Source organism: Myxine glutinosa, chromosome 6, assembly GCF_964187855.1.
Source record: "Myxine glutinosa chromosome 6, kmMyxGlut1.1, whole genome shotgun sequence".
NCBI lineage: Eukaryota > Metazoa > Chordata > Myxini > Myxiniformes > Myxinidae > Myxine > Myxine glutinosa.
This window is the reverse complement of record NC_136266.1, coordinates 55,517,519-55,533,947: the sequence shown is the minus strand read 5'-3', so window position 1 is coordinate 55,533,947 and position 16,429 is coordinate 55,517,519. Positions and strand designations below refer to the sequence as shown.

Below are 16,429 nucleotides of genomic sequence, written 5' to 3'. Positions count from 1 at the left end.
GCTTCAATGGCGACGTCGATTTAAACCGTCCTAAGCATCCACCAAGCATCCACTGGTTCTACAATGTGTTGTGACTGTAACGTATTATTCTGACTTGTATTTGCATTGTTGTTGTGGTTTATCGGACGCGCTTATTCGTCAGACACGAGTGAATCATCACCGCGTCAATAAACGCGTTTTCCGCTTCCGGCACGATGGAGTCTGCTTGAGTTCGTTACATGGTGTCAGAAGTTCGTTGATATTCACGCCATAAGCCGCCATTCGTCTCCATAAATATGGCATCTCCGAACTTTGATCATCCCTCGATCGACTGGGAGAGTCTGGATCTCTACCAGGAGTTTTGCCGGTTCAGAAATCACGTCAGTTTTGTCTTGTCAGGGCCGCTCGCAGACATAACGAAGCCTCGTCAAGCAGGATGGCTCGGAACGTGGATCGGCGAACAAGGTCGTCAAATCTACCAAACTCTATCTTGGGAGGAAGGAGAGAAAGACGACCCGCAGGAAGTGCTGAACAAATTCCAGAACTATGTGCAGCCCAGAAAGAACAAAAGAGTTGCCAGACACCGACTGAAACAAAGGCGCCAGCGGAGTGGTGAGTCTTTTGATCATTTCATAAAAGATCTGAGGATAATTCTCATGGATTGCGATTACCAAGACCCAGACGACATAATCGTCGATTGCATCATTGATGGCAGCCATGATAAGAGGGTCCAAGAGAAATTACTCGATAGGGGTGAGGAGCTCTCACTAGCTAAAGCTATAGAAATTGGCCAACAGCTAGAGCTCTCGCAGAAACATATGAGAATAGTCCGAGATGAAGATGCTCTCATCTCAGCCCTCAGATCTGAAAACGAACGAACTCAGCACCAGACTCAACGTTGTAAGAGCAAGCCTGATAGGCATACACAAGCCACCGAGCTGTTCAAAGCTGAGAATCGGTTTCGGAATGACGGTCCCTGCAGCAAATGTGGCCAGTCAGTGCACAGGCAAGCCAAGTGTCCAGCAATTAATTCTAGCTGCTCCTACTGCAAGAAGCCTGGTCACTGGTTTGCGGCGTGTCGGAAGAGACTGCGCGACCTAAAGTCCCTTGATGAGGAGACCAGTCTAGATCATGTAGATCTTCCTCAAGAACTCGTCAAGGAATCTGAAATTTTAAGGATCTCCGCTCTACAACCAAGCATCAATACGGCTACTCATGACAAGTGGGCACAGACCGTCACGTTGCTGGGTCAGCCGACTCGGTTCCGGATTGACACGGGTGCAAGGTGCAACACACTAACACTCAACGACTACCAGTTAGTCCAGCACCTCGCAGGCGATCTACAATCGTCGCTTAAAGTTCTTAAAACATACTCGAACCATACTATCCATCCTGTCGGTACCGTGACACTCCCTCTCTCTCACAAAAACAAGACCGTTAGAGCCAGTTTTGAGGTCATTGACCTCGATCAGGAGAATGTAATGTCAGGCGCTACCTCGGAAGCCCTAGGCCTCATTGTCAAGCTCGATAAGTTGTCTCTTGTTCAGCCTCTAGTCAATGTGTCTCAGGAAGCAGTAATCTCTGAGTTTCCAGAAGTTGCCAAGACAACTGGAACTCTTCCCGGAACTTATCGGATCAAGCTTGTAGAAGGGTCACAGGGAGTAGTTCACGCTCCTCGCAGACAGCCTGCAGCATTGAGAGAGCAAATAGTTGACAAGCTACAAGAGATGGTCACCGAAGGTCACATCGCGAAGGTAGAACGACCGACTGAGTGGGTGAGTTCCATGGTAGTAGCTCTTCGCAACGGCAAAGTCCGCATCTGTATAGACCCCAAAGACTTAAACAAGTGCACAAAACGTGAGCACTACCCAATGAGAACTGTTCAGGAAGTTTTAGCTCAAATCCCTGGAGCCAAAGTATTTTCTGTGCTTGACGCCCGCAGTGGGTTCATGCAAATTCGCCTTGACGAGCCTTCTTCATTCTTGACCACGTTCAATACACCTGTAGGGAGATACCGCTGGCTGCGTCTCCCTTATGGATTGAGGTGCTCGCCGGAGATATTCCAGCGAATCATGGACCAGATGCTAGAAGGGATAGAATGGGCAACAGCGGTAATGGATGACATTTTAGTTGCTGGTCGTGACATCACCCACCACGACTGTGTACTGAAGCGAGTTATGCAACGAGCTACAAGTTATAACCTGCAACTAAACTTCCGAAAATGCCTCATCCGGCGAACCTCAGTCCCTTATGTAGGCCACCTGCTTACTGCAGAAGGAGTGCTACCAGATCCATTCAAGACGAAGGCGGTTGAGAAAATGCCACGTCCAACAGACAAACAAGGCGTCAAGCGTTTCCTTGGATTCGTTCAGTATTTAGGGAGGTTTATCCCCAACCTAAGTGACACAAGCAAGCCTCTCCGTGATCTCTGCAAGGCGGACGTGGAGTTCTCCTGGCAGTCAGCTCCGGAGCTGTCCTTCAAGAAGCTGAAGCAAGCATGTATTTCGGCCCCGGTCCTTCAGTACTACGATGTAAGTCAGCCAGTTGAAATACAAGCCGATGCCAGCCAAAACGCTGTAGGAGCCTGTTTGCTCCAGAATGGCAACCCTATAGCGTTCACATCACGCAGTATGACCGATACTGAGTGTCGCTACGCTATGATTGAGAAGGAAATGCTCTCAATCGTCCATGCAACAGAAGCATTTCACTACTATATCTTTGGAAAATCAGTAGTGGTATATAATGACCATAAACCCCTTGAGGAAATCTTCAAGAAGCCTCTCCTATCTTCTCCCATGCGTTTACAGCGTATGTTGCTCAAGCTTCAACGGTATGACTTGGAGGTTAACTACTGCCGTGGTTCTGAGATGGTGCTCCCCGACACATTGTCCCGTGCACCTCTACCGGACACCGACTCAGAAGCTGGGAAAGACCTTGAGCCTGTGAACATGTTCCAGTTCCTTGCGATCACGAGTGGGAAATACCTCGAAATCCAGGAAGCTACTCTGAGTCAAATGAGCCTTCTCTGCGGTGTCATTGCAAGTGGATGGCCTGACTCCCGAAAGGAAGTCCCAGCACTGGTCCGTCCGTACTTTGACTCCAGAACGCAATTGGCAGTCTCAGACAGTGTTGTCTACAAAGGCATGCGCCTTGTCATCCCGCCAAGCCTCAGACCCAGAATGCTGAGCTTGATTCATGAATCGCACCTCGGAGTGAACAAGTGTAAGCAGCGTGCTCGCGAGGTCATGTATTGGCCCTCAATGAACTCTGACATCGAAGAAACTGTACGGAATTGTTGCAAGTGTGCAGAGTATCAAAGCGCTCAGCAACGGGAGCCTCTCTTGCCGACTTACACGCCTGATCTTCCATTCATCGAAGTTGGAAGCGACGTTTTTGACTTCGAATCAAAGCAGTATTTGCTCACGGTCGATTATTATTACTCCAAGTTTGTGGAGGTGGATTGCCTCAAGGACATTACAGCTCGCTCTGTCATCGAAGCTCTCAAGCAGCAGTTTTGTCGACATGGTATTCCAGAGAAGCTGCGAAGCGATTCCGGAAGTCAGTACACGTCAGAGGAATTTTCTCAGTTTTGCAAAGAATATGGCATAACTCACGACATTGTGTCCCCCAAGCACCAACGTGCCAATGGAGAGCCAGAAAGAGCGATTCAGACAGTGAAAAGGCTCTGGAAGAAGTCAGCAGATAAGTACTTAGCCCTGCTAGACTACCGCACCACTCCACTTGAAGGAATAAACTTGTCCCCGGCTCAGCTCCTAATGGGAAGACGCCCCAGAAACACACTGCCTTGCAACCGCACTCTTCTCATGCCTGCGCGGTATGACCATCACCTTGTGAGATCACGCCTTGACACACAGAAGGAGAAACAAAAATACTATCATGACAAGCCATCTATGTCAGATTTGCCACCGCTCCAGCCGGGAGACAGTGTTAGGATGTTGCCAAACCCGGAGGCCAGGCATTGGATTCCGGCTGTAGTTGAGGCGCGCCACAACAGCCCCCGGTCATATTTGCTGAGGACCCCAAACAATGTGTACCGGCGTAACAGGCTCCATCTCCGCAGAGTGCCTCATTCAACCAATGTTGGCCCGGTGGGAAGTCAGCCACTCTCTCGCTTTTACTCTTCCCAGGACATGAGGGACTTCCCTGATCCCACCACTCAACAGGACACCCCAGTGGGGAACTGCTGCAAGTCCCCAAGTCCAAGTGAGCAAGCATCTGAATCCCAAAGTCTCCCAACAGTGTCATCGCCTCGAGCCACTGCATCTCCCAGAAATACCAAGTTCATCACAAGGAGCGGCAGAGCGGTTAACCCTCCCAGACGTCTGGATCTTTAAATTTAAATCAATTGATTCACGTGATCTGAATGTGATGCTGTTTGTTAATTAATTCAGTGTAAGTTTTACTTTATAGAGTTATTTGCTTTGCTGGTTTCCTTTAAAGTGGCTTCCTTGAAAGAAAGGAGGATGTAACGTATTATTCTGACTTGTATTTGCATTGTTGTTGTGGTTTATCGGACGCGCTTATTCGTCAGACACGAGTGAATCATCACCGCATCAATAAACGCGCTTTCCGCTTCCGGCACGATGGAGTCTGCTTGAGTTCGTTACAGTGACCTCAATATCCTTGACATAATGGATACATTATTAACAAAGAGAAATATCCCCATCCAAAACCTTCATCTTTTCTACCCCTGTTAATTCACCCCAGAGCCACTTTTTTGAAATTCCGACTTCTTTCCTGGAAGTCCTAGCAGTGTCCATGTGTTTTTTTTACCTCTCCCATCCTCCCCTCCCCCCACCCTTCCCACGCCTCCTCCCCCCCCCCACTCTCCCTCCCACAGATCTCCCGATGTCCCTGCTCTCAAATGTTGTACTTGTGTGCTACCCTTTCTCTCCCCATCCTGTCTCGCGCTCCCTTTATCTTATGTTTTATGTGTCAGTTTGTCTTTTTGTGATTAATGTTAGCTCTTACACGAACCTCGATGTTGTACACAAAAAAGTGGCCAGACGGAAGCCTCTCCTCAGTGAAAGACACATGAAAGCCCGCTTGGAGTTTGCACTAAAGCACCTAAAGGACTCTCAGACTGTGAGAAACAAGATTCTGTGGGCTTTCATGTGTCTTTCACTGAGGAGAGGCTTCCATCTGGCCACTCTGTCATAAAGCCCAGATCGGTGGAGTGTTGCAGTGATGGTTGTCCTTCTGGAAGTTTCTCCCATCTCCACACAGGATCTCTGGAGCTCAGCCAGAATGACCATCGGGTTCTTGGTCACCTCTCTTACCAAGGCCCTTCTCCCCCGATTGCTCAGTTTGTCCGGGCGGCCAGCTCTAGGAAGAGTCCTGGTTGTTCCAAACTTCTTCCATTTAAGAATTATGGAGGCCACTGTGCTCTTGGGAACCTTCAATGCAGCAGAGATTTTTTTTGTAGGCTTCCCCAGATCTGTGCCTCGACACAATCCTGTCTCTGAGCTCTGCAGGCAGTTCCTTCGACCTCATGGCTTGGTTTTTGCTCTGAAATGCATTGTCAGCTGTGAGACCTCATATAGACAGGTGTGTGCCTTTCCTAATCATGTCCAATCAATTGAATATACCACAGGTGGACTCCAATCAAGGTGTAGAAACATCTCAAAAATGATCAAGAGAAATGGGAGGCACCTGAGCTAAATTTCAAGTGTCATAGCAAAGGGTCTGAATACTTATGTCAATGTAATATTTCAGTTTTTTCTTTTTAATAAATTTGCAAAACTTTCTAAAATCCTGTTTTCTCTTTGTCATTATGGGGTATTGAGTGTAGATTGATGAGGGAAAAAATGAATTTAAACGATTTCAGCATAAGGCTGCAACATAACAAAATGTGAAAAAAGTGAAGGGGTCTGAATACTTTCTGAATGCACTGTACACCTGTCTAGCAACAAATAAATGCATGGGTAGACAGACCTATAGATATAGGTGTGCATCGGCAAGCGTCAGATGCCATAGGAAAGACAGTGTAGTCAACTGCAGGGAAACAATCATACGAACCTCACAGACTGGTCGGCCAACCAGCCAGCATCACATTGGTCCAATCCTTGTTCATAAGCCGCCTGCAGCTCATTTGCTGTGGCAATGGTGGCACCAGCCAACTTGCACGCCCATTTGGCCTCAGAAAATGTCAAACTGTAGCGAGCTTTGCCCCTGTAATGGAACACCACACCTGGGGGAGGGAGAATCATGCTGTAAAAAAACAGATCACTGCCTCCTTGTTTAGGCAACAACATGTAAGAGGTATCAGAATATCATTTGGTTATTCAAAGATGGGTATCTGAGGAAATTATATAAGCCCAGGGATGATCCAAAGAATAAAAATAAAAACGATTGAATTTTCCCTTTAGTTTTCTGCCTTCACCTCCGCCACCAATGGTGGACGGTGGTTATGCTTTCGCCCGTCTGTTTGTCTGTCTCTTTGATTGTCTGTCTGTCTGTGAGCAGCATATCTCAAGAACTTATGGATGGATCTGTACAAAACTTGGTGGGCATGTTGGGTGTGTGACACGGTCAAATTGATTAGATTTTTGTGAAGATCCGAATCCGGATCTGATTGCGAGAATTATTTAATTTTTAAAGTCATTCTTCACCATTGAGAGATGGGACCAAGAATGATATATAGCATGATATTTCAAAAAGTTATGGACGAGTCATGACTAAACTTGGTTGACGAATCGGTTTGGTGACAAGAACAAGCCGATTAGATTTTGGTTCAGGTCCAACTGTTCAGGTCCAAGCCTTCCAGACTATCGGTGGATACAAAACGTAAACTGTTCAGCCTTGTGGAGGTATGCGCTCAACCGAGAGCCATTCTAGTTTCATCATGTCTAGATTATTGGCAAAGGAAATGTTCGGTTGTAACATGGAATCTCTTTTCCTCCGCATTTCTATCCTGTACTTTCATGAAGCACATGTCATGTTTCTATCAGGAACTTTACTGCTACGTTTGAACATGCCATATATGTGAGGCCATTGAAATCATAAATCATTAGTAGGTCTTTAGAGGTCCTTGGAGGAAATGTTTGGCCTTACTACTAATGTTAAGAAAATAGAGGCATGGATGCAAAATGTATCAATGATAGTAAAATATTGTTATGTCGATGGGGTAGTGATATGTAGAGCAGATAGAGCTGAGTAGGTAACATGCTTCGAGGTGTCGCGGTAAGGAAAACTACCTGTAATAAGTTCATGTGTAGGCCTTTTGTCAGTTAAGATGTATACTTGTGAATCTACCAGGAGGTTCGAGTCATAAGTAGTGTAGGGATTAAAGAGTAGCGCCCCTGTGAGTCCTCACCTGGTTAGCCAAACCTTTGTCCCTTTTGGCACTGCACACCACATAGACATTCCGACAAGTCCTTAGTGCAACATTAAATAACACCCTCCCACCTGACATGACTTAGGAAGAAACCAGGCCAGGACACCGCCGGTGGGCGCCGCCGCCATTTACATCTCCGACAGGCCTATCCACCTCGAATAGCACGCGCTATGTCACCAGGAGCAAGGAGCGCGAGTGGGCGTGCATCTGGGCGAGCTGGCGAGTCGGTGGAGGAGACTTATTGGTTGGCAGCCTGCCAGGGCTGACGTCACGAAGAAGGACATTTAGCGAGCGCCGAATGCCATTGGAGAGTTGGACTTTTCGTGGGCAGAGTTGAGTTCGCAGTTCGTTTGAGGAGTTGGTTGGAAAGAGTGAGTTGCGCAGATTGGAGTTGCTTTTGAGACGCGGCACAGACTGAGTTAGTTTTTGCGGTTGAGATTCCTGGCAGTTTCCTGGCCCTGGCAGTCCCTGTGCGATCCCGAGTGGAGAGAGTCCTGGCCCTGGTTGAGTTCAGAGTTGGCTTGCTGGTTGAGTTGGCTTGAGAGTTGGCTTGTGAGTCCGAGCCCGAGTGGAGTTCGCTTGCTTCGTGCAGCCCTGCGTTGGACCTTTGGTGCACGGACCTCGTGGGGGTCGACGAGAAGCCTGGAGTGGGCACTGGCCCGGGCCTTCACGGTGCTGGGGCGCTGGAGCAAGGGACCTCGTGGTGTGCAGCGGAGATTGGATGGACAAGACGACAAAACAGATAAGACCGCACGCCACTTACACTACATAACGAACGTGTTATTTTCGTGATTCATCCCCCTGTTTGTGTTTGAGGTCTGGTGTGCGGGATCCCGATTTAGGAATTAGATTTACCGGCGCATGCTTTTCCTGTCCCTGCCTTTATTTAATAAACCCTTGTATTATTTTGCATCCCCTGTTAAACCTGTGCCCGCTTGAGTTGATTGCCCCTGACAGGACCGGAGCTACGCCGGCGCGCTGCAGTTAAGCGCTTCTGCAGCCTCCATTTTCCTTCTCCCTCCCGCGCGGCCATAGTAAAATCCGTGTTTGGGTTGTGCCTCCGAAATAGACCGTTTCGGGTATCCGTGACTCTGGTGATACCTGGAGTTGCGCGACAACTGGTAGTCAGGAGTGGGATACGAACTTTTTGACAACAGACAACTGTTGTCGAGGGGTGGGATGGAACCCTATAAATAAATTTGGTGTCAAGGAGTGTGGAGAATTTGGAAAGAAAATTTTTTGTAGTCGGAGGCGAAAATTTGTATCGTCGGTTGGGCTACAAGACGCTGACTGCGTCATTAAATTTAATTTAATTTTGAGATGAAAAGCCACGTGGGAAAGCGACCTCCTTTACGGAGGAGGAGGTGAGCGGTATGGAAGAAGGGATGGAAGATGCGGGAATTCACGGGAGTGAGTCGGAAATAGAGGGGGTAGAAGGTAATGTCGGAGCATTCCCCGCCGTTGGGACGGCCCCAAAAACCGACCAGATGTTGGAGGAATTGCTTCGGGCAATGAATGACATGAGTGAGAAAAGTGAGCGAGCCAGTCGGGAAATGAATGACAAAATGGATGGGTTGAACAAAAAAATTCGGGGAATAAATAACAAAATTGGGGAATTGAAAAATGATATGTGAGAAATGAAAAACAAATTGGATGCCCAAAAGGACGAAATGGAGGCTCAGAGTGAGCGCAGTGAGCGACTAGAAAATAAAATTGTTGGGTTGGATGGAAAAATGGACTCCCGGGGGAATGAATTGAGGGAAGGAATGAAGGGAACGAGTGAACAGGGGAATGAAATTAGGGAAGTGAATGAACAATTGGAGGTAAATGGGACATGTTTGATACCTGGTGGCCTGGAGGTTTATCGGGACCGGGTGGATGCCCCAACACATCAACCGGGGGATGGATTTGAATCCTTGCAGCACCAGGGCGGTGGTTTGGAGCAAGATGGGATAACATTATTGGGGGTCCGTGCGATTGAGCCGGACCATGTATTTATTGATCAGGGCCTGTCGGGGCCAGAAATGATTTGTGGTATTGATGATGATGATGATGAGCTTGATGTGACACAGCGGCTGGGGACCTGGGACAGTCCCATAGAGGTAGGGTTTGACCAGGCCCAAAGGAGTTTGGGGGATGAGGTGAGTTGGTCCGAGGAGGTGGTTGAGGTGACCAAGAGGACCCTCACCGTGCATACCGATTGGGTAACAGAGGCTCCGAAATTGCAGAACCAGTTGGGGGAGTGTTTTGGCTCCGGGCTGGATTTGGATCTTGGGGAGTCGGGAGATCGAGCCTCAGATGATTTCGTCCCCGTAGGGAATGTGGACCAGCTGCAGGGAGGGGCAGAACAACCTGTGGTAGAGGTTGTTATCTGCAGCTGCGGTTTTGGACGGGGAATGCAAATTGTAAAAAGGAAATTTAAAATAAAATTAAAATGGGAGTTTGATTTGGCGCAGCCATGGGGAGAGTTGGTCCCCGGGCTGCGGGATTTGGACATGGCGAGGTCATTGGTGATGGCCTCGGGCAAAAGTTGCCCCTTTCAAAATTTGGGAATGCCAGCCAGCTGGGGGGCTGAGCTGGCGAGATTTGGACGTGGGGTCCAGCCTTGGGTGTCGAGGTATGACCTGGGCCCCACGGGGGGTCTGGTGGAGTGTGGTGTCCCTTGTCCGTCGGGGGACCGCCCGGGCTGGTGGCTCGGGCCGACAGGGTCACTAGACCCTGGTGGGGGTTAAGACCTCCAGGGGGGTCCGAGGTGGTTTCTCAAGCCTGGGATGGCAAATATTGAGGACCACTAGGGGGAGGTGTTGAGGGTCGCGCTTTGGTGGTGGCACTGCGGACGGCCAACTTGGGCCTGATGTAGTGACCACCCGGGCATGTGGCCTGACACCCTCTCCCTGAGACTTTGTGACAACCAGCATGTGGTGACCTGACATGCTGTGTTGGGCTATGGACGCGGATCGAACCGAATGGACAGGATTGAGACAGCCTGCCGGACAACCATTGGGGCATCTGTGGAACGTGATGGTGTGAGAGTGACCTTCCACAGATGTTCCATTATGATTTATGGACTCTAGGGTTGGGAAGAGAGCCATGGGGATGTGAATGGGGATGTGTATCGAGCTGAGCATATGGGCCATGCTCGGCTGGCATGTGTATGGCAAAGCATCTTTCTTTGGTGAGGTTAGTGAAATGTGAAAAATGTTTGGCATGGGTAACCTGTGGGTTAGATGCAAATTTAAGGGTGAATTTTGTGAAGAGAAATGGTGGACACTGTACAGTGACGCCATTATTGATCCAGGTGTGTAGACCAAAGTGTTGGAGGCTGTGATAAAATTGACAGGGTAGCAGGACACAGCTTCCAACTGGTTGCGGGGGCGACTGTGCTGATATTTGGGACGCGGGGTTATGGAGATGTAGTTGTGTGGTCTGGTGGTCAACGTGGTGCTATGGGTGTCCAAGGTGTGTGGACCATGTCCTCTGGGTGGGTCTCCTGGTGGAGCATGGCTGTCGACTGGACCTTGGTGTGGTCAAGTGTGGGTGAGCACTGGGGGGGCTGCAGTTCTGTAGTCGGACTGGGGGATGATGTGGAGGTGCAAGGGACGTGGCTGTATTGATGCCACACACTGCGACCGTGCCCCCCAGGGCCGAGGTTGTGCGTTTGGCAGCAGGTGCTCACCACATTGGCCAGCTGGGGCTGGTGCAGCTGTGTTCCTTGCAGGGGGGCCTTAGGATGGATGGTGGGTCGCACCCTTATGGACACTCATGGGCCATGTTGGCGTTTTGACTGCTCACCTTGTCCCAATTTCCCTTGCACGGTAGAGGTGCAGAGCTGTCGTGGCCACAGGTAGTTGTGTAGTGATGATCACCGTTGGATGCGGATCCACATACCTGCCAGTGTAGTGGGGACAAAAGAGAAATTTGGTGAAATTTGGTTGGTCCAAGGATAAATTTTGGGATTGTATGGGTGGATTGCACTTTGGACCTGACCAACCTTGGTTGCCTGTACATCAAGTTAGAGGTAAGGCCTTGATGGTTACTGTCCCAGGCTTCAGGACTTGCTTGTGAAAATTTTGGGGACATGTAATTTGGAGTTGGGAGACGGGTGAGAGTGATGACATGGCCGGTGAGGGGGATGGAATGTGTGCCACAGAGTCTTGTGGGTGGCGTTTGTGTTAGTGTTGTGGTTATGTGTTTTCATGTGGTCGTGAGGTTGGAGGAAATGGAGGAGTGATGATTATTGGAGACAATGAGTGGTGATTATTGTGCTTTTGGAAATGTGTAATGGCAAATGTGAATAGGGGATTTCACATGTGGTGGGCCATGGCAAGCCTTGTAACCTCTTTTACATCATCTTTGGAATTGTGCTGAGTTGTGTTGAGAATTGAATGGCAGCGGGGGAGGAAGTGTATTTTGGGGTCTTGTGGGTGGGGACGGTGTGTGTGTCTGCAGCTACGGATCAAGCTCTGAGGAGCGATGCCTGCGGCCCCCCTCTGCGGCAATTACCCCTGGCAGCCGGTGGTATCTGGAAATTGGAGCTCGTCGGTGGAGGGTCTGGTTGGGCGCCGTGGGGTGAGGGAGTCCCCCGGTGACCCGTGTAGCTGCGCGGAAGCAGGAGGCCACGGAGGAGCCTGGTGTGTGTGGAGACCCTCACCGGTGAGGTAACGGTGGAAAGGGGCTGTTGGGCTGTCACGGGGCCAAGAGGTAAAGGGGGGGGGGGTGAACCCCCCTTGCAATGAACTTGTAAGTCGGTTGACTTGTTTTTGGGACTGCGGGCACAACAGCCTGCAGCGCCCCCATCATCTTTTTGTGTGATACCTCCCAGCTGCCTAGTTGAGTAATTGTTATGGATTCGTCACTTCCGTTATTGTGGTTCTCATCCACTGTAAACATTTTTGGTTCCATGTACTATTATTGTTATCATTTAAGTGAATTGGAGATAACTGTTTTCAAAAGGTAAAAAAAATTAATGTTTAAAAAAGAAACCGGAAACCGGATCGGTAACTGGACGAAGAAGAAGAGGAAGAAGAAGAGGAAAAGGAGGCGGAGCGAGTAAGGTAGAGAAGAACTGAGCTGCTTCGCGGTCTTGAGCAAACGCTGGCAAACGGGGGTCATGAGTGAACTTTGGGTTTCCTGGGAAAGGGATTCCTGCAATAGAGTTGTTATCGCTGTGACAGATAAACCTGCATGTCAGGTTTTGCGGTTGATCCCGAAGAGAATCGTTGGAGTGCCGTTACGTCTCGAGTACGGGCCATTGGCCATTTTACCTCGCGCCCGATTTTGCATCGCTCCAGGCTCTTCACCTCGCTTCAACCATTTCACCGCATCCAGACGCTAACCTGGTGTGTGAGTGTAACGTGGATTTTGAGTGGGAATTTGCGGTTCGCCGATTGGGAGCCGTTGAACGTCCATACCCGAAGGTGTGATTTCCCAGTCGCCTCTTGAGGACACCTTTGCCCATCTTTGGCAGTGTGACTGTCAACCGAACGGGATTCTGGTCTCGATACGTCATCGTTCTGATGATCACTGGAGCGTGGATCGACTTTGGCTTGATGCCGGGATACTCGGGATAGAGACATTGGGAATGTTCTTTTCGCTCACTTGGAGCACAGTGAGTTACATTGTACGAAACTGATGGTACCATCATAGGAATGATATATTGGTTGTACAATTGATTAATATTGTTATTGTGCTGTTATTCTTGTGTGATCTTAATACAATACTTGTTTGTTGGTAACAATTGGTGTGGTTTCACCATTGATCTTTGACACACAGAATAACACATCTTTCTGCCATGCCTCCTCTCGGGGCTCGGAGGTACACCGTGACCGGGGTTTGGGGAGGAGCACGTAACAGAAATTGGGGGCCTCGTCCGGGATAGAATTCCCTAACATTCCCAAAATTCCCAAATTTGGAATTTTCTAACATTCCCAAATTTTTCAAAAAATTTGATTTTTTTTTGTGTGAAGGTTAACAGGTGCTAACTGATAGTCACCATGGTGTTTGACGCAGAAAAGGTTGCGGCGTCCCCTAATGAGGCACAGTTCCAGGCGTTAAAAAGATCGGAACTCATGATATTGGCCAAATATTTTAACTTGGAGGTCCGAGTTAATATGAAGAAAGCAGAGATGCAGACATTGGTGGTGGAGTCTTTAGTGGGACAAGGAACATGGGAAGAGGTAGCCTTGGATTGGTTACCAGAGTAAAAAGGAAATGTGGACCTCCGGAAAATGGAGATGCAACTGCAGAGCCAGGAAATGTTAAAAGAGTTGGAATGGAAAGCCGAGGAAAGAAGAGCAAAGGAAAGAGCAGAACAGGAACGAGAACTCGAGGAAAGAAGAGCAGAGGAAAGAGCAGAGGAAAGGAGAGCTGAAAAGGAAAGAGCAGAACAGGAACGCAAACTCGAGGAGAGAAGAGCAGAGGAAAGAACAGAGGAAAGGAGAGCCGAAAGGGAGTTAAAGGAACGTGACATGGAGTATCAGAAGGAACTTAAACTCAAGGAGCTGGAATTACTGGGAGAACGGAGAGAAGTAGTATCCATGCCGGCTAGTTCGACAACTAGTGAGAACTCTTGGGATGTTGGTAAGCATGTGAGGCTGGTTACACCCTTCAATGAAAAGGAGGTAGCCAAGTTTTTAAAACATTTTGAGAAGGTGGCTCAAATGCTAAAATGGCCTGGACTATGTTAGTGCAAGTGTTCTGGTGGGTAAAGCTCAAAATATATTTTCGGCTTTACCGATTGACCAATGTGCACATTATGAGATAGTGAAGAAAGCCATTCTCAAAGCCTATGAATTGGTCCCTGAAGCTTACCGGCAAAAATTCAGGAATGCCAGGAAGAGGGAGAGTGAGACCCATGTGGAGTTTGCCAGAATGAAGGAAACCATGTTTGATAGGTGGTGTGACTCGAAGGACATTGGGAAAGACTTCAACCTGTTACGACAATTGATCTTGGTGGAGGAATTCAAACAGTGTGTCCATGTGGACATTAAAGTACATCTGGATGAGAAGAAAGTACCAGAGTTGTATGAGGCAGCAACCGTGGCAGATGACTATGCCTTGACACACAGGATGGGGTTCCACAAACCTAACTTCCCGCCTAGAGTTAGCCAGGGGAGTTATGGTAAATCAGGTTCAGAGAACAAATTTTCATGGAGGCCGTGACTTTTAGGGATCAGAATACTGCAGTTCCAAGACATACCTATCTTCCGGGGGCCCGAGGCCGACCACGAGTTTTTCCTCCGGGCCTACTTGCGCTTTTTGCAAGAAACCTGGGCATTTGATGTCCCAATGTTACGCCCTGAAAAGGAAAAATCAGGAGCGGAGTCAAACTAGTGTAACTCCGAATGCATTGGCCAATGCCAGAAATCGTCCTTGGAGGACAGTGCCTTGTGAAGGTTCCCATGCCAAAGTTACGGCATCACAGAACGACCTTGTTCAAGAGGGTTACAAACCTTTTATTTCAGAGGGGTTTGTGTCACTGGATGGAGACTTAACGAACCAGAGACCTGTTAGGGTATTGAGGGACACATGAGCACATCAATCTTTGATGCTTGAAGGCATTTTGCCATTGTCAGAGAAGACGGCAACTGGTGTTAGTGTTCTTTTCCAGGGGATTGGTGGCTATGTTAAAGCTACTCTTCATGTCATCCATTTGAAGTCTGATTTGGTGTCAGGACCGGTCACCGTAGGTTTACAAGCCACTCTTCCTGTAGAGGGAATCTCTTTTATTATCGGGAATGATTTGGCCAGTGGTCGAGTTTCTGGTAATCCAATGTTGGTTGAAAAGCCCAGTATGGAAAATAACACCGCACAGTTAGAGCAGGAGATTCCGGGTATCTTTCCATCCTGTGCAGTGACTCGTGCTATGGGTAGGAAGCACTCTGAAGAGAAGGAGAAGGAAGGCGATGTGGATTTGGGTTCCTTGGAGGTATTGGAGGAAGATTCTGAAAGAGGTAATAGGAAAGGGAGTGACATCAAGGAACTTAACGAAAAGGTGGCATCTGGAACAAAAGAGGAAATGGAGTGTCCGTCGGAGACATCTGGGAACGAGGCTGAACAAACGGTGCTGGTCCGAAAAAGACTTGTTGAAGAACAACACGGAGATTCGGAGCTCCGGAGTTTGATTGATGAAGCCGTTGCAGAGGAAGAGGCTATGAAGATACCTGTTGGTTACTTCATGAAAAGGGAAATACTCATGAGAAAATGGAGACCACCGGAGGTGCCAGCAGACGATGAGTGGAAAGTTCATTACCAAATTGTGGTGCCACCGCCGTACCGGAAGGAGATATTGAGTTTGGCGCATGAGACACCTTTGGCCAGGCACCTTGGAGTGAACAAGACATGTGACAGAATATTGGTACATTTCTTCTGGCCAGGATTGCGACGTGATGTGGCGGAGTTCTGTAAATCTTGCCATTCTTGCCAGCTGGTGGGAAAACCTAATCAGAAAGTCCCATCCGCACCTTTAAAACCAATTCCAGCTTTTGAAGAGCCATTCAGCTGAGGCATTATTGACTGTGTAGGCCCTTTACCGAAAACTAAGGCTGGACATCAGTATTTGCTGACCATCATGTGCGCTTCCACGAGGTTCCCAGAGGCAGTGCCTCTTAGAAAAATTACTGCGGCAGTTATTGCGAAGGCCTTGATTAAATTTTTCACTTTGGTTGGCCTACCAGTTGGCCTACCAGGTTGGCCTAAGGTCATCCAGTCTGATCAGGGTTCCAATTTCATGTCAACGCTTTTTCAGCAAGTGGTACACCTGTTGGGAGTGGAGCAAGTAAGTTCAAGTACTTACCATCCCGAGAGCCAAGGGGCCTTGGAAAGGTTTCACCAGACATTGAAGAATATGATCAGAACGTATTATTTTGAATGTGACAAGGATTGGGATGAAGGAATACCCTTATTGTTGTTTGCTACGAGGGAATCTGTTCAGGAGTCATTGGGATTCAGTCCTTTTGAACTTGTGTTTGGACACTCAGTGCGAGGACCATTGAAATTGGTGAAAGAACAGTGGCTACAGGAGGAGTCACAGTCAACAGTGGTGGAGTATGTGTCAACGGTTAGGCACAGATTGGCAAAGGCTTGTGAAGTTGC

The 16,429-nt window shown here is 48.5% G+C and overlaps 1 protein-coding gene across 1 annotated transcript in view; it reads right to left on the bottom strand.

The window, feature by feature from the left end:
* The window catches only part of LOC137429798 (uncharacterized), a 99,100-nt gene that overhangs the window by 65,435 nt on the left and 17,236 nt on the right, over positions 1–16,429 (bottom strand). The window contains exon 3 of the mRNA XM_068120051.2: positions 6,019–6,190. Coding sequence (XP_067976152.2) covers positions 6,019–6,190 — 172 coding nt within the window. The remainder of the gene's footprint in view (positions 1–6,018; positions 6,191–16,429) is intronic.